At 36.5% G+C, this 18,991-nt stretch overlaps 1 protein-coding gene across 1 annotated transcript in view; it reads left to right on the forward strand.

Annotated features, from left to right (window-relative positions):
* The window catches only part of LOC124622174 (MAP7 domain-containing protein 1-like), a 262,531-nt gene extending 254,993 nt beyond the window's left edge, over positions 1 to 7,538 (forward strand). The window contains exon 12 of the mRNA XM_047147822.1: positions 7,238 to 7,538. Coding sequence (XP_047003778.1) covers positions 7,238 to 7,451 — 214 coding nt within the window. The 3' untranslated portion in view covers positions 7,452 to 7,538. The remainder of the gene's footprint in view (positions 1 to 7,237) is intronic.
* The last annotated feature ends 11,453 nt before the right edge of the window (positions 7,539 to 18,991 follow it).

The raw sequence follows: 18,991 nt of genomic DNA on the forward strand, positions 1-18,991 counted from the left end.
AGAATTTTGAAGGGAAGGTTGCCCATAAATATACGTGAAAAGTTAATAAATGTTCCTGACCACGATGTAGAACAGTTCTTGTCGGTGATTGACTCTATAGATATGATTATGGAAGACGCAAGACAAATGAGTAGTAATCAAATGTCGACTCACACTCATAGTAATACGAATAATTATACTAATAATAATTTAACGTATGATAATAATAATACCGAAAACCAGGTCAAACCCGCATCACAGGAGCGTGGACAATCTTCATCCTATGGTTGCAATAAAAACAATGATTATAATAAATATAGAAGAGATACTTACTGTGCTAGAGGTAAACCTCGATATGGTGACGCGAATGTGCATAGTAGTGATACTAATAAGGGTAACAGGTACCCAAGTGATGAACCCAATTGCATTCGACCTTGGGAAGATAATTCGAAGCATAATGTTCATCGGCAGGATGGAACAAATGCCTCGAGTCCACATCCAGCACAAGGAGTTATACCAATGGGTGAAGGAGCCTCCAATGTGCGACGGGGTGAATACCATAACTCGGATCATACTGTACGGATTGTGGAAGTTCATGAACCCCCACCGATGACTCAACGAGATAGGTTAAACTAATACCAGTCACCAAATGCCTTCCTAGGATGACTGGAAAGGAGAAGGAAGGCAGGCATCAATTTGAACTGAGAGTATTAAGGTACAATAATGATCAGGAAATAAGGAATGAATTAATTGAAGAAAAACCTGAAGTTTCTAATAAATGTGGACAAATTTTACAGGCAATAATTCCAACAAGTATAAATAATGTTGATGATGAAATATTAATTGATACTGGAGCAACTATTAGTGTCATGACGTTGGACTGTTTAAAACAGATAAGCCGAGAGGTAAAAATGCCCACTTTTCCTATCACAGGATGTACCGTGTCTGGCGCGTTCAGCGCAAAAATGCAAAAAGTTGTGAAACAGGTACGTGTTGACGTTACAACACAGGGGGCTCAAATAGAAAGTACATTCCTGGTTGTTCCTAAAATGACAGTACCATGTATCTGGGTATTGGATTTTTTATGTGAGACCGGTGCAATCATTAATTTAGAGAAAGGTGAATGTATATTTAATTCAAATGGTAATGTTTTGACAACTACCCTGAGAAAGGGCCGAGTAATTCCAAATTAATTGTGTATGAATCTAATGGTAAAATATGTCAGTATTGATGATGAAAATGTGTATGATATATGCCTTATTGAATGTTCTGAAGAAATGATCGATAAAATGTCATTGCAGGAGAAGGTGTTAGAATCAGAATATTTATCTGTTATCCAAAGGGATGAACTGTACTACTTGTTGGAAGCATATCAGTCAATTTTTAGTAAACGTCCAGGTATAATAAAAGACTTTGAATACCATATAAAGACGTATGCACATAAACCCTTTTGTCGTACTTCCTATTCTATCCCATGGACAAAGAAAGAAGTGGTCAGAAAGGAAATCAATAAAATGTTAGAATGGGGTATTATTGAGCCCTCAGATTCTGAATATTGTAACCCTCTTGTGGCGGTAATTAAACCCAATGGTGACATCAGATTGGTGTTGGATGCCAGAGAGATCAATAAGATCCTTATACCTGTACAAACGCGACCGGAGAACCTAGAAGAGTTAGTACAAAAGTTTTATGGTGCCCGCTTCTTAACTTCTTTGGATATGCGTAGTTCATATTGGCAAACTAGAATATTGAAAGAATCTAGAAAATATACTGCATTCGTTTTTCTGGGCCGAAGTTACCAGTTTACTGTCATGCCATTTGGGTTGAAAATAAGCGGTAGTGTTTTCATATCGGCATTAGATACCGTACTGGGCAGAGACCTTTTGAATGAAGTTACTTTATATGTGGATGATTTGCTAATTGCTTCTGAAACTTGGGAGGAACATTTGGACTTATTAAGAAGAGTTTTTGCGAAATTTTTGGAATATGGAGTTACTGTAAATTTGAGCAAATCCAAGTTTGCTCATAACCAATTGAAATTTCTTGGACATATAATCACTCCTGATGGGATAAAACCAAATCCTAAAAAGATGGATGCGATTAACAGATGTGCTTATCCAAAGAATAGAACGGAATTAAAGTCATTTATCGGCTTAGTTTCATTTTTTCGACGATTTTTACCCAATCAGTTAGGAAGCCAAGACTATTTGTTATGGCTGTTAAGAAAAAATGTCATGTGGGAGTGGAATTCCGAATGCACGCAAGCTTTTGATAACATCCGCAATGCTTTGACTAATGCTCCACTGTTACATCATCCGAGACTTGATCAAGATTTTTATATTGCTGCGGGTGCTTCTGAAACAGGATTGGGTGCCACTCTTTTCCAGATGGACAATCCAGAAGATATCAGTACCATCAAGATAATTGGGTTTGCCAGCAGAACACTCTCTAGCTGTGAACGTGCATATTGTACTACTGAATTGGAAGTACTGGCCGTGGTCTGGTCACTTAGAAAGTTTCGCTATTTTGTATATGGAAAGAAGATCATTGTATTCTGCGACCACAAAGCTTTATCTTTTATTTTAACAGGAAGGATGTTCCATTCATGTTTAACCCGGTGGGCCTTGCTACTGCAAGAATATGATATTACGCTCAAATACATCAGAGGGAAAGACAACATCATAGCCGATGCTCTTTCAAGATTACCGAAAAGAAAGAATGCTGACGAGTGTGAAGAACGGACTATTGACTTTAAAGTCATGAATTTATCAAGGCAATATTGTGAGAGGCAGATTTCACAGCTATCTCGAAGTCTTCCACAACTGCAAGAAGATGATAAGTTGTGGAAAGCCATTAGGCGTGCTGTTGAAAGCAAAACGCTAAGTCACTCTCAAGAACAGTATCAATTAAAATCCGGAATATTGTATCGGAGGAAGGATGAAGAAGATGTTTGGAAAGTTTGTGTTCCAAATAAATATTTAGAATCACTAGTATGGTACACTCACTTGAATTGGGGTCATTTTGGTGCCGCTAAATGTACAGCCAAAATAGCACAATACTGCTATCATCCAAATTTGGGACGTATAGCTACAAATATTATTAAGAAGTGCAAAATATGTCAGAAGGCAAAACCCATAAACTATTGTCGGAAGATAGAATTACATCCTATCATCCCACAACAACCTTTAATGTTGGTGTCATGTGACGTCTGTGGGCCATGTCCCATGACACGTGGACGGTTCAAATATGTATTGGCTTTCTATGATCTCTTTTCAAAATATGTGAAATTATATCCTTTGAAAAATGTCCACGTTCGACCCATGTTACGCAAATTTATCAACAACTATATAACTGAGCTTGGCAAACCTATAATGACCTTGACAGACAACGCTGCTTATTATACAAGCAAAGTATGGAGAGACACTATGAAAGAACAAGGAATCCAGCACATTTACATCTCAAGATTTTACCCTTGTGGAAATCCGGTTGAAAGAATCTTCCGAGAGTTGAACCGATTTTTACAGACGTACATACCCAAACAACATTATAAATGGATCGATTGGATTTATGAATTTGAGAAAGTGTATAATGACTTACCACACTTATCGACAGGTTATTCACCTAACCAAATAGTATTTGGTGAAAGTATTGTGCCAGAATGGATGAAGAAATTACCTGCAATAGAACAAAAGATTACCAAGAAAGAAGATATGGTGACGAAGGTCTACGAAAACCTGAAGCATCAAGCACAATTGAGAAAACCCCGTTTTGATAAAAATGTGAAGAAAGTAGTCACATATGATGTAGGGGAAGAAATTTTATTGAGAAATCACCCAAAAGCATCAACCAGGAAAAGACTGAATAAGAAATGGCAATATTTATATACAGGTCCATATAAAATAATGAAAATACCTCATGAAGGGAGCTACCTCCTGGCAGATTGTGATACTGATGTGATTAAAGGCTTGTTCCCTCACATAGACCTGAAGAAGTATTATCAATAATGAGCAAAATATAGATTCAAGAAACACTGAATGATACCAAGACTACACTCAGTGGACTAAATAAAAGCACCAATGGATAAATACGTACTTATACTAACTTACAAAGAAAATTAAAGAATGTACCGATGATTTCCATGAGATACCTTCTTGGTATCAGCAACAATGACGACGCTGAAATACGATTTATCCTCTCACTGAACGACGAGGATGGATGATTTAAAAGTGGAATTAAGAGGAAAAGGAAAGGACCAAATCCTCTCTGGTTAAACAAGTGGCCTGATAAGGGTTTTGGCCTAGGATGCCAATCGTCGAACCCGGCTGTGATCCCTGCCTTGCACAGTCGGTTGAAGAACTGAGGGCTTCATCCAAGAAAAAAAATGTGGTGTGAATATGAAGTGATTAGTGCGAAGTGTTTCTAAGACAACCTATAAACAAATGTGGAATTTAGTTAAGGGCATTTTGTCTAGGCCCATTAACTCAACTTAAATATTGTAGAATGTATGTACTGACTTGTTGAGTGAATCTGAGAGTGAGTGTATTCGCCGAAACAAATACCCTCTCCTGTCACAGTGCACAAAAAAAAAAAATAAGCCTGTTCTGTCTGGAACCCTCTTCAAGACATCACAGTCTGGGGGGCCGTGTAACATTACGAGTCAAGACAGCTGTAACGGAACTTGAATAGCGTAAAGTTATTGTTAAAAACGCACGCCGCGCGATTTGTTACGATTTGGTCGGTCATAATAGTAGTAACATGCTTTTGAATACAATTAAAATATAACGGCGATACCTGTTTAGCGTTATTGGAAATAATATGTAATAAATTAATGATTAAGGTAGCCGATCCTATAAGAAGAGGTAAAATTGGGCATATTAAGATGTTTTGCTTTATATCGACTAAGCCGATGATACGGCGTCTTTTTTTTCCGTTTACTCTTAGAAGAAAAAAAAAGAAAACAAGTAACGAAGTGCTAATTGTGCGTTGTGAAAAATATAGGGGCGAATTTTAAATAGCTACAGTGTATAATCAGACTAACAAATGGACATTCAGTTACGCGAAATAGCGGACAGTGAAGTGTGGTCATTAAATTGAGTACACCTACAGGGCGGTCAATTCCGGGATAAGTCTATTCGCATCTCACGAGGGACGCGGTATTGAGACCGTTTTTTTTTTTTATTATATCACGGAGAGCGGGCTTCAATTTATAAAAAGGAGAAAAGCTGTATCATTATCATTGACTGTTGGTGTTATGCAACCAAAACTGTTCATCAAAGGGTTTCGGTGAATGAGTGGTGAATGCGAAATGAAACTGTGAACGAAGTTATGTTAAATAAAGCAGAAGAGACAAGACAGTTTGGTCGTATCTGTTATTATTCCATAAACCGTAACATGTACTCTCGTTGTACGAAGCCTTTATAGACGATCGTATGACAATTTGCTTTGAAGGGATCTCGTTACGAGTTAAGTTTTGGGGACCTGGTCAACAGGGGATAGTTCGTAGATCTTAACTACTGCAGCTATTCTGGAATCAGGTGCTACCGTGACCGTTGTGTGTTGTCTATGGCTTAAGGTCATCATATCTCATGCTCTAAGACCGACGCGCCTTTCCTCTTGGTATAACGGTGTCTCACGGTAACCACGACAACGCCGACGGCGAAGGAAGATACGGTAGACAATCCTTCAAAAGATAAAATTTTTGAGAGTGCTGGACCTCAGGCAGAAATGGATTATTGTGCTGTACTGCACATTGATACACCAGCTTGTTAGGAGCCAACCGAATGATGGTATCATGGACCATAGAATCAGCATAGGAATTGTGATGCAGCATAGGAATTGTGATGAGCATTGGTAGCAAACTGATGTTTGTGACTGAAGCTGTGTAATTCAGCTGCCCAAGCCCAGTAGGGCTGATGGGGCTGTTTCTGACGACAATAGAACTCAATATGCACAGGAATGACATGAGCACTTATGATGATAATTGAACAACAACTTGTAAATTCAAGGGGAAATCCAAGATAGGAGCAAAGACACATGTTGGCATCAGTGACGCCAAAAGCAAGGAACTGTTACTGAAGCTGCTTCTCGTAAATGTTCCAGTCTTCTGCTGCATCATCATAAGGGGGCAAGGATAGTGGATACACCAATGGCATGGAAGGCTGCATAGTCAATGCGGCCAACAAGTTCATAATAACACGAGTCTGCTGCTGCTTGAGGAGAGATTGGAGCACTGCCCCCATGGACACGAGAACTGACAGAACAACCAAATAGACTGAACACACGGAAGTGACCGCCACACTAGTTGCCATTTGTTTCATAATGCTAGACATAACCAATAGTGTGGTCACTAAGAACAAAAGTTTACTGAGCTACATTCAGGTAAACATAAAACATAGAAACAGTACAATAAGCAGTAGAATCCAATCTGAGGAGTGCCAGCTACACTGCCTTTATATAGAGGAGTACTCTAGTAGGCAGTGCAGCAGATGTCTTGCCATGCGCACTAGTCTTGTGACCCACTACAGGCAGCGTCTGGTAGCTGACCCCCACAACTCCCATTGGCAGACTTTTTAAGTGTAGCATGATGGTGGTCTGATGCCTCTGTGTGTATCCAGATGTTGCGTAAAGGATTATAGCAGTTCTCATCTGCTGTGTTGTGGACACCATGAAAGAAGTTGAACCATCATGTCAACTGACTTTTCATCCTGAAAAATCTTCAGTCACATAGAGTGTAGTGTCCTAGTACACTGTGTTACCCTTCAGTCTTTGCTGTGTAAAAAATACTGGGGGTATTTGCATGTAAAGGCCTTCAGGTATCATTTGTGTGAATAATATACCCAAAAGTTTTATCAGAGAGGATTTTTGAAATGATTTCTCATCCTTATATGGCCCACCCACTCACTTTTTTCTAGTTTTTGGCTTTATTTTATTTTCTTCACTTCTAATATGATACCTACCTCTTGGTTGCTGTCTACACAGCATATTTTTATCAACTTGGTGTTTTAAAAATATGTTATTCCTCTCATATCGATATGATTGTATTGCATTTTATTTTTATTCATCTTCTTGTTTACAAAAGCAGCCTATGTACAAGACATGCAGTCTAACTTCATGTATTCCATTTGTTTCAGAGACAGAAATCTATGATTTATAAATATAAAAACAGCAGTTACTGCCAGTCTACCATTGTTTCAGTCCCTATAAAATTATTTTTGCATTATTTTATAAATAATATAATATATTTATTTTTTATTTGTAGTGCTATGCATCTGGAAACTGCAATGCGAGAAAAAGAACGAGAGATTACTGCCCTGGGTAAGAAGATACTGCTTTTGGAAAATGCAAACTCTGACCTTCTGGCAAAAGTTTTACAACTGAAGTATTCCACTGTACGCCAAATTCCAAAAAACCAATCGGCAATGCCAAAGAGCAATAGTGTTGAAGGTGTATTGATGGACTTGGGTAGTGTGTGATGCATCCTATTTGTCACATTATTTCATGGTACTTAAGCATTTTAGGAAAGAGTTCTCATCACAGATCAATTCTGTTCAAAAGAAGTAAGTAACATCTTTAACACATTCTAGTATTTTTAACATTTACCTCAAAAATGTATACCTCCACACATTTTAAAACTTTTATGTATATTTTTCAAGATATGTGTTAAATCTTTTGTCGAAATAATATATATTTTAATAGCTCTGAAAACCAAAGACTTGCTTTACCTATGTTGTCTTTGTTATCATGTGTTAATCACCCTGAGCCATCTAAAAATCATTTGTGTTTTACTCAAAGATAGCTTCTTGTACTGGTTATGAGTATAATACATATTGTTTGTTTATGTTTTATATTATTTGTAAGTATTCAGTGAATGTGAGCATATGTTTCCGCATTCTGCAATGTCTAGAAACAGGTGCACATAGCTATATGCACTGTAGCATAAGCCATTCGTTAATATGTCACTTTCTTGTAATAATGTTACATTTTATTTTGGTTCCTGAATAACTTTACAAAACCATAAAGGAAAGGGGATCTCAAACTTTATGAACCCTTTGGGTATCTCGTGCCAAACATAAAAGTAGTAAATTTATAATGTATTAAAAAAATGTGGTAATCACTCTTTGTAATCAATTCGGTGGCTGTGCATGACAGAGATACATGATCATTTTGAACATTATCAATACATAAAACAAATTTTCAATTACATGCTGATTAGGAATCAATAATCAATTTTAAAGTGAAAGTAAAAGTAAAGTTAACATCCTAACTAGACAGGAAATTTATAAATTGGTGGAGTCTTAAGTAAGTCTACAGTCAAAAGGTTTTTGTTTGTGCTGACTGTAACTTTTCATTGCCACATTATCAGTAAAATGCTTGTACATCAGTAACAGTTTGCAGAGCTTTGAGATGAATAGTTTGTGGTAAATAACAGTGCAATTCACATTATATTTTTAAAGTGTCTTTAGCCATTTATTGTGCTGACAGTTTTACTTCAAAATAATTTTGTATGTAATTTAAAGATGTGTGCATATACTGTAAAAAGGGTTTATTTGTTAAGTTATGATAGTTTCATCCCATGGAACAACATACTTGTGAAATTTTCTTCCATAATTTATGTCTTCCTTAGAATATTTTATCTTGGTGAATTATATTTGATATGTTTAGAAATGTTTGTCATTTACTAGTGTTGGAATTTTATTGATACATGTCTAAACACTTTTTGTAACTGGTACTAAGTCTGTTAGCCGTATAAAATATATTCAACAAGTAATGTAATGACCCGTCTCGTGCCAAACTTTATGTACAATCTCTAATTGAGTCCAAACTAAGGTTAGGTGTAGTGATGGGTGATAGTATAGCTGGAAGACAACGTCTTTAACAGTGAATAGATCTCATTGAACATTCTTTGAACATGATGACCACAATCATTGCTCATCATCTTTTGTTTGTGGTTAATGTTAGTCTGCCAATCCTGTACCTGTATCATTTTTGTTATGTCTTTTGTTGGTGAAGGTAACTGTTTTGTTCACCTTTAGTAGTGACATTTGTTCGCACATACTGGTATTTATTTGCACTGCAATAAGTGTAATGAAAATCTTTCTATTCATATCCCTGAGACTACCTGAATAAAACAGTGTGATGGAACTTCCACTAACTTCATGCTTCATTAAATGCTGAAACAACACTGACATTATTTCAGAAAGTTTGCCCATTTTCAACTTTCTGCCTGTGCACTTGTAATGAGGAAATGGAATAAACTGCACCCAGCGGATGCTTCATTCCTGAATTACCTTTTCAAGTAATGGTCCATAAGATGCTCCTCAAATTGAGAAAGTACATTTCTGAGTTACGCTCTTTGAAACAGGACACCAGCTTTCATTTTAATACATGTAGAACATCATGATTTGTGAGATGCATCATGAATTTTTTGTGATAAATAATGATACAGCTGAAAAATTAGTCAAACTATCACACTTAATGATGTATAACAGTAAATAAGAAGTAAATATTTTCTTTCCAGTACATGTTAGAACTGTCAGGCTATGGGAATAGCAATATCTATTAAGACCAAACATTTGTTCCATGTATAACATCCATTCTATTATATCATCCATTGCAACAATAAAAAACTGTGTCAAATGACTTTCAATATAATTCCAGTGCTTGCTTAAAGTCATTTGCAAAAATGTGGAAAACCTGTTAGGATGAAGTCAGAACTAAGGTTATTATGTACAGGTTCAATGTTTTACCAGTACTCTGCTTTACATTATACCTGCATACTTTCAAAGACTTCATTCAAGTCTGTACAGTGAATTCAAATTTTTTTGTAAATATGCAGCTGTATTTCATTTAAAGACAGAGCACAAATGAGTTGAAATGGTGTGCCATGCAAAAATCTTTCTGGGGTGAAAGTATGAAAAGATTTTGATGACCTATTCCTCTCATAATGTTAAGAAACCTCTTAATTTAAATACACTATCATTATTTAGACAGCATCCCATAAATTATCCAATTATTATGAAATTGAAGTTGAAGGAAAATAACAAAACATTGCAGTACAGTTTCTGAAATAAAGAAATTAAGGTATTCAAACAATGGAAAATCCAGGTTGGAATAATGATAATATTATGAAAATGGTAGACTGCTACTCACCGTATAGAGGAAATAGTGAGTCACAGAGAAGCACATCAAAAAGACTGCTAAACATGTGAGCTTTTTAGTCAAAAGGCCTTCTTGTAAATCGCACTTGCGCGCATGCACACACACACACACACACACACACACACACACACACACAAGCCAGAGGATAAGCTAACACATCCATTGCTTTTAAAAAATCATTTAGTGAGCATTTAAGGTATTTTTTTTACCTATGATGAGCTTAAATTGTTAATACATCATGTAGCAACTCATTCGTAGAAAAATTTGTTAATGATAAAACAAAACTCTGTTTGTTGCACAGCTGTTTGTTTGCATTGCAAATCAGATCCTGATCTGTAAAGTTATCTTCAGGCATTTACTATCGTCAATTACAGCTTTTTAACAGGAAACAACTAAACAAATATTCAAAACAATGGATAATATTATATAACAGTGATATTCATATAGCATTTACAATAAAAAAATCCTTAAGAGGAAATATATCATACCTGACTGCAATTATTAACACTGGAGTAATACAGATGGGTATGAGCACTCAAAATATTTTAGGATGATAAGCTGGAAACCCAGCTGAAACTAGAATGCTATCTATTAATAAAAATTGTAACAGCTACTCTCGTGTTGTTAGTGCTAGTGCCGTAAATTTCCATATCGACACATGCAATTTATTACAAAGTATTAATTTTTCATTTACTCTACAGTTTTTGATCTCACAAGACATGAAGTTTACAATGATAAAGACATAAAATATGCATCACAGAAGAAACTTGAACAAAGGTTAAAATTATATAAAACTAAAGTACACTTGATAAAAATCCAACTATATTTACTTTACATACTACTTACAGCAGCAGTGGACACAGAATAAAAATTTGTAACTCTCAGGTTGTAACAATAACTAAATACTATACACACATAAAATAGTTCTGTATTAAGTATGGTATTTGATTGTGTGCACATGGACACAAAATTATAGAAACTGCAGAAATTTGGCAGCACTTTTTATGTAGCACACCTGTCAAATAATATATTAAGTCAGGGAGATGGAAGTGACGCTTATGTCACATTTGCTATGCTGTTCTCATTAAAAGTAGATGATCATGCGTAATTCTGACTCTGCCTGTTTTGGTCCTTTTAAACTCTTCTGTCTCTATTGTTTACTAATGTTCAGCCTCTCATACTACTTACAGCAGCAGTGGACACAGAATAAAAATTTGTAACTCTCAGGTTGTAACAATAACTAAATACTATACACACATAAAATAGTTCTGTATTAAGTATGGTATTTGATTGTGTGCACATGGACACAAAATTATAGAAACTGCAGAAATTTGGCAGCACTTTTTATGTAGCACACCTGTCAAATAATATATTAAGTCAGGGAGATGGAAGTGACGCTTATGTCAAATTTGCTATACTGTTCTCATTAAAAGTAGATGATCATGCGTAATTCTGACTCTGCCTGTTTTGGTCCTTTTAAACTCTTCTGTCTCTATTGTTTACTAATGTTCAGCCTCTCATACATTGTTCCCCTTATTGTTGCGTAATTACCATCATTTGAATTATATTTTTCTTTGTTAAACTGTCTTTAGTTGTATATAATTTTGTTTACACCTGACCAAATGGGGTGGTATTTTGGTAAGACAGTGGGCTCAGATTTAGGAGAATAATGATTCAAATCCCTATTCAGATTTCCAGATTTAAGTTTCCCCTAAATTATTTTGGCAAAATCCTAAATAACAGTTTGTGATCTGTCTATCATGACCTCATCATTGATTGGACATTAAATCCATATATTCATCCTGTTCACATGTGCCACACTTGATACACATATCTCAGTAATAGTGTGCATTGCAGAGGCTTTCCTTCATAAAGTATTACCAATAAGAGTAGTCACAAGTAAATTTTGGGGAGGGGGGGGGGGTGCAGTAAAATAAAACTGAAAAACTGAACAACCACCACAACAGGACCATGGAATGGTTGCATTCATAAATGATCAGCACAAGCATTAATACATGTATTCCACTTGGACACAAGACTATCAGTTCCTCCAATTGAAACCAACATCCACACTTGTCTTTTTTCAGATAGCCAAAAATGTGAAAAAAACCTGGGCTATATGGAGGATGTTGAAGTGTTTCCCAACGAAATCACCTTCATCTGATTGACAATGTTGTGGCAGGCATTATCTTGCAATAGGGTCATTCCGTCTGATAGCCTTCCTGGGTGTGTTGCAGTTTCTGAAAACTGGCTTCATAGTGGTGTGCATAGATTGTGGTTCCATGTTTGAGGAACTCAATGAGCAGTGGCAGCATTCTGTAGCACAATAACACCTGCCCCCTTACTGACACTTGGACGAAGGGCACACTTCAGTGATTGGGATAGAAAACACTGCAACATCCCCTATACAGGCCAGATCTTTCTCCAACAATGGAAATTCAGGATGGAATGTAACAATATTATAAAAAGAAAAATTGCTACTCACCATATAGTGGAGATGCTGAGCCGCAGATAGGCACAACAAAAAGACTGTCACAAATAAAGCCAGTAAGGCCTTCATAAAAAATAAAACACACACACACACACACACACACACACACACACACACACACACACACACACACTCTTTGCTTTCGCTCACTCACTGTCACACAAACACATCTCACACACACACATGACTGCAGTCTCGGTCAACGAAAGCCACACTAATATGCTTCAATGGCTTCAGTTGCATGAGACTGCAGTCGTATGTGTGAGTCACATTTGCATGCGTGCATATGTGTGTGTGTGTGTGTGTGTGTGTGATCTATTTTTGATGAAGGCCTTACTGGCTGAAAGCTTTATTTGTGACAGTTATTTTGTTGTGCGTATCTGCGACTCAGCATCTCTGCTATATGGTGAGTAGCAACTTTCAAGGTCTTTCTACATGTGATTTTCATAACTTTGGTGACTTGAAGAAAGACATGCTTGGATGTTGGTTTCACTTGGACAAGGAAGTGTGAAGTGGGTGCAGTTCTGGATCCATTAGTTGTTGACCCTGTTCTATAAAACAGGAACTGATCAATTTGTCTCCCAGTGGGATGGATGTCTTAATGTATGTGGTGATTAGTTTTGAATGAAACCATTCCATGGTTCTGCTGTGATGACTGTTCAGTTTTCATTTGACTGGCTCTTATACTTTTATGGTAGTACATTGTGATTTCTGCTTCAGTGTATTTCGTGTGTGTAATGAGGCATGTGTGCTTTTCACACAGGTCACTGCTGTGTTGACAGTTCCTCACACACAGACAACACATAGACAACATACACCTACAAATTCATGCAAATGCAGCTCCCACGTACATAACCACTGTCTCTGGCTGCCGAGACCATGGCCTCAGCAGCCAGGGACACTGATCATGTGTGTGTGAGCTGTATTTGCGTGAACATATGTGTGTCTATTTGCATATTTCAGAAGAAGGGTTTCTGGCTGAAAGATTACATGCTTAGTAGTCTTTTTGTTGTGTTGACTCAACATCTCTGCTATGTGGTGAGTGACAATCTATCCTTTGCATAATATTTTCATTACTCCATCCTGGATTTTCCATTGTTCAATAAAACCGGAGAAAATAATTGATGGAAATAGATCCCAAAAAATTGAACCTTGAAGGATGCCTTGTGCAATTGTTCTCCAGTTGAGGAGAGAATTTGCTGTATTTGAAGAGAGAATTAATCTTTCTCTTCAGTTACATGTGTACAAAGTTAAGAGTCTTGGAGGGAGGGGGGGGGGGGGGGAGCTGTAAAGCACTGTTCCTAATCCTATACTTCTAATGTAACTAGGTAGATAAAAAAATCTACGCACCAAGTGGTGGCAGGAGAACATGCAAAGGTTTAACTTACACAAGCTTTTGGAGCCATTGGCTGCTTTTTCTGGCACATGAGTTGAAGGGAAAGGAATAGGGGTGAAGGAAAAGAACTGGAGACTCTTAGCAAAAGGGATACACTTCAGAAAAGTCATGCAGAACCCCAGGTCAGGGGAGACTTAGTGTATGGGATGAGAAGGAAAGACAGACTGTTGGGAAAGATATAGAAAACTAAAATGGAGTGAAGAAAGGAATAGTTACCATGAAGAAATGCTGAGATAGAAAGAATTAATGTACCGGGTGATCAAAAGGTCAATATAACTTTGAAAACTGAATAAATCACGGAATAATGTAGATAGAGAGGTACAAATTGACACACATGCTTGGAATGACATGGGGTTTTATTAGAACCAAAAAAAATACAAAAGTTCAAAAAATGTCCAACAGGTGATGCTTCATCTGATCAGAATAGCAATAATTAGCATAACAAAGTAAGACAAAGCAAAGATGATGTTCTTTACAGGAAATGCTCAATATGTCCACCATCATTCCTCAACAATAGCTGTAGTCGAGGAATAATGTTGTGAACAGCTCTGTAAAGCATGTCCGGAGTTATGGTGAGGCATTGGCGTCGGATGTTGTCTTTCAGCATCCCTAGAGATGTCGGTCGATCACGATACACTTGCGACTTCAGGTAACCCCAAAACCAATAATCGCACGGACTGAGGTCTGGGGACCTGGGAGGCCAAGCATGATAAAAGCGGCAGCTGAGCACACGATCATCACCAAATGACGCACGCAAGAGATCTTTCAGGTGTCTAGCAATACTTTTTTTTTTTCCCCCTAATAAAACCCCATGTCATTCCAAGCATGTGTGTCAATTTTTACCTCTGTATCTACATTATTCCGTGGTTTATTAAGTTTTCAAATTTATACTGACGTTTTGATCACCCGGTAGATTAACGGAAGGTGAGTGACGAGAACCAAGGACATGCTGTAATGCTAGTTTCCCCTTGGGAGTTCTGAGAAACTGTTGTCTGGTGGAAGAATCCAGATGGCATGTGAGGTGAAACAGGCACTGACGTCAGACTGTCCTGTTGTAGAGCATGTTCTGCAACAGGATAGTGTGTGTTGCTGGTATACACCCTCTGTCTGTGCCCTTTCATCCTGACTGATATCTGGGTAGCTATGTAAAAGGCTGAACAGTGTTTGCATAACAGCTGTACTGATATAGTTTGGGAATTATGGATGTGTGGATAAGTGTTTTGGAGGTCACAGAAGATCCCTGTATTGTTATTGTTCTTGAATATGTGCTAATCTTATCAACAAAATTATTTATGTGGTGTGCAGTATTGTTTTTATTGCTGAAAACCAAATAGATTATTTGAAAATCATATTTTACAATAATATTATGATTTCTATAGCAGCATCTTTAACAGAAAATTTAACAGACCTGTCAGAAGATGTCTACCTCTGTAGCTGAGCGCTCAGTGCTGCTGACTCTGTGATGAGGACCTGGGTTCAGTTCCATGTACTGCTAGGGAGTTTTCATTGTTGGGAGGGCTGGAATATATTGCACTCTGCTTTGTGATGTGGATTGAAGACCAAGTTGTAGTGGCTCCAAGCTATGAAAACTGACAGCCTGGAGAGCAGTGTGCTGACCCCCACACCCCTCCATACCACATATAATAATGCCCTTGGCAGAGGATGACATGGCAGTCAGTTGGTACCAATTGGTCAGACAGGACTCGCAGACAGAACTGATGTTTTACGGTAGAAGAGAGGTTGGGCAATAACTTCCCTTAGCTTTTCTTGACCATTTCTTAAAATGGTTCAGATGGCTCTAAGCACTATGGGACTTAACATCTGAGGTCATCAGTCCCCTAGACCTAGAACTACTTAAACGTAACTAACCTAAGGACATCACACACATCCATGCCCGAGTGAGTATTTGAACTTGTGACTGTAGCAGCAGCGCGGTTTTGGACTGAAGTGCCTAGAACTGCTTCGCCACAGCAGCCGGCATTTCTTAATTTGTGATTTTTTTGTTTATTGTTATACTTCTGGAAACAACCTTGTACAAAAGACTACTTAATTATTGTAGACAGTGCACTTCTTATTATTTTATGGGCTAATTTGATTGCTGTGGTGGATATCACAGACCAGCTAGATTTTTAATAATAATGCTTTCCAAGTTCATTGTTGAACTTTTACTACATTTGTATAAAAGAATCATGAAAGCACTCTAAAATCATTACAGGATTCATAATCATATCACCTACATGTGATTTTAGAAATATCATCACTAGAGACTTTAACATTAATCTCAGATTTAACAATGAGGCACATTGCCTTTATTTTATTTTGGTAGCATAGAATTTAGTAATTGTTTTCTGCTTTTACAACATTTTTAAGTATAATTTTATGGCATTAACATATTCAATAAAACAATATCGCTTATGTGACTTTGTTTTATAGTTTCTTTTGTTCCTTTACTGTGAAAATTACTTTCATTCTCCATGCAATGCAACTAGCACTCATTATCTTTATATTTAAGTTCTCTTCTGTAAAGTTATTTTTTTCTGTTTTTAAAGGGACTGTAGGAAGCTGTGGCAAGCATAGAAGTTCCACCCCCTCCCTTGTAGACAAAAAATAAAATATGAGCTGAGGTCTTTGCTTCTTTTAGATTTCCAATATCTAAATTAGCAAAGTTTGAATTAACATGTACTTATAATGTTAATAGTGACACTGTAGCTGCTGCTCTTACAAAGTGTTTGTTTGACCACAGAGTTGTCGTATACTGTCACAGGTACATGATATACCTGAAATCTTTTGACTTTCACAAGTTGAGGTCTTAAGGACCAAGGAACATTGAAAGAGAGTATAGTTGTGAGTGAGCAAGTTGGACCTTACTATCTCTATTCCTTCGTCACTCTGATCATCTATGGCAGAATTTTCTCCACTGATTTCACACTAATCATTCCAAAACCAGGAAATATAAAATACATTGTTTTAATATTTTCCCTTTCCACTGTTGTCTATTATAACAATCTATTGCTAGCCGGAGGTGGTTTTCGTAACTCGAAGCTGACTTGCTAATAATTAGCAGTAGAGTACTCATAGTCAGACTTGCATGGAATATTAAGTAACACTGAACAACAAAGATATTTAGCCATACTAAAATTCTGAGTATTTTCATCCTATTTCTTTCTGTCGTGCTCATTGTATTTTGCTTCATTTGATAATCAGATATATGTTAATCCAGGGTGCAGTTATCGAACCAAAAAAATCGTCAGCTGCCTTACAAAGCATTTTATATCCCCTCCTTCCCATCCTCTGCCTTCTTGTAATATCTTAAATAACATTGTGATATTTTTTGAAAATCATTTTTACTGCTTAATAACAAACTAAATTTAAACCTGTTCTGCGATATTTTCAAAACAAACTTTCATAATTGTAATGTTTGCTCTGAGTGCATTAATACTTGGAGGTAATTGCTAAACAAGATTGGATATATTGGGTACAAAATATATCTTACATAAAAATGGTAAAAATAAATCTTTTAGAAAGAGTAAATTTATAATATAGTGTGTAAATTATGATGAAATGTTTGATTTTGTAGGGCCCACTTGGCATTCTGTACAGTGTATAGTATTTGGCTCTATAAGTAAATTTGAATTCCATCTATACATTTTGTATCTCCTACATCTAATGTGCGCTGTTCCAAAAAATTTGGTATGTACAATTCATGCAGAGTAAAATTTTTCTGAGATTGTGTATTTTCTATACTGATATTTTATTTAGTTAAAAACGTCACCATGAAAAGTTGCTCTGACCCCATGAATTGTATAAACTAATATGTGTAAAGAAGTCTAGTTTTTTTTGTTCCCGTCTTACTGTGCAAGCACAGAAGTGGTGTACACATATATTGATGTAAATACTTTTGGGGGTGGGAAGGGAGAGGGAGGGTGCTCATTACTGCATAACCATGTCCATAGTAGACTGGTATGAGAAAAGGAAGCCAATTGGTGGTTCTTATAGATTTCTCTCATATGTGTGACAAAGATTTATATTAATGTTAATGATACTTTTCAAAAAGAGGATTAGTTTTGTATAAAGTAAAAATATTTTCAATGCTGCCATTGTTTTATGTACAAATGTTATTACTTCATTCTTAAATCTTCAACTTCCAAATGTAAAATGCCAAATGTATGTTCATCATATATTATCATAGTTTGGTACTGCTGAATATTTTTGCCAACTGGTATATTTTTCTTGTTTACGAATAGCATGGAGGGACATGTTGAGCTGGGCATGCATGCTCACACACACACACACACACACACACACACACACACATACACCACACACACACACACACACACACACACACAATTTGTAGATGGACACACTTGTACACAACAACAAAATGTATGCCCAACAGGTTGTATAGCAGAGGATACCTGTTATAGTACCAGTACTAATTGTATTGTTGAAATCTGGAAAAAAATATTGTTGTGATTTAATTTATTGATTTAATTAACTATTACTAAATGAGGTATATGGTCCTTGCCGCTTGTCTGTAGGTTTATAGGATATGCCAAATTCTCTTAGGGTTTTACTGTTTAGGACTGAGCCATTAATTACTGAATTGTTACTTTTTCATTTTATTGTGAAAATAATAGTGTATTTTTATTATCTCTTAAAGAACTGTGATGTTTTTATTCTCAGAACTGCAAGAGATATTTTGTGAGTACACTGCTTTTGGTATGAATTCACAACTAAAGCTGTGAATGGAGGTTGAGTATTTCATATTTTTATAAAGTGCCAAATCATGTTATTGTTAGCAGTTCTGTGCAATGTACATGAAGAAATTTTACAATGTATATAAAATTACTGAAGAGGGTTATTTTAAAATGCAAATTCCAATTAATTAATGCTTATCCATCTTGATGTACAAAACTTTCCTCTGAGCTATGCCCCTGAAGTTGTGTGAAATAAAATTTTTAACT

The sequence above is a fragment of the Schistocerca americana genome, chromosome 1 (genome assembly GCF_021461395.2).
Source record: "Schistocerca americana isolate TAMUIC-IGC-003095 chromosome 1, iqSchAmer2.1, whole genome shotgun sequence".
NCBI lineage: Eukaryota > Metazoa > Arthropoda > Insecta > Orthoptera > Acrididae > Schistocerca > Schistocerca americana.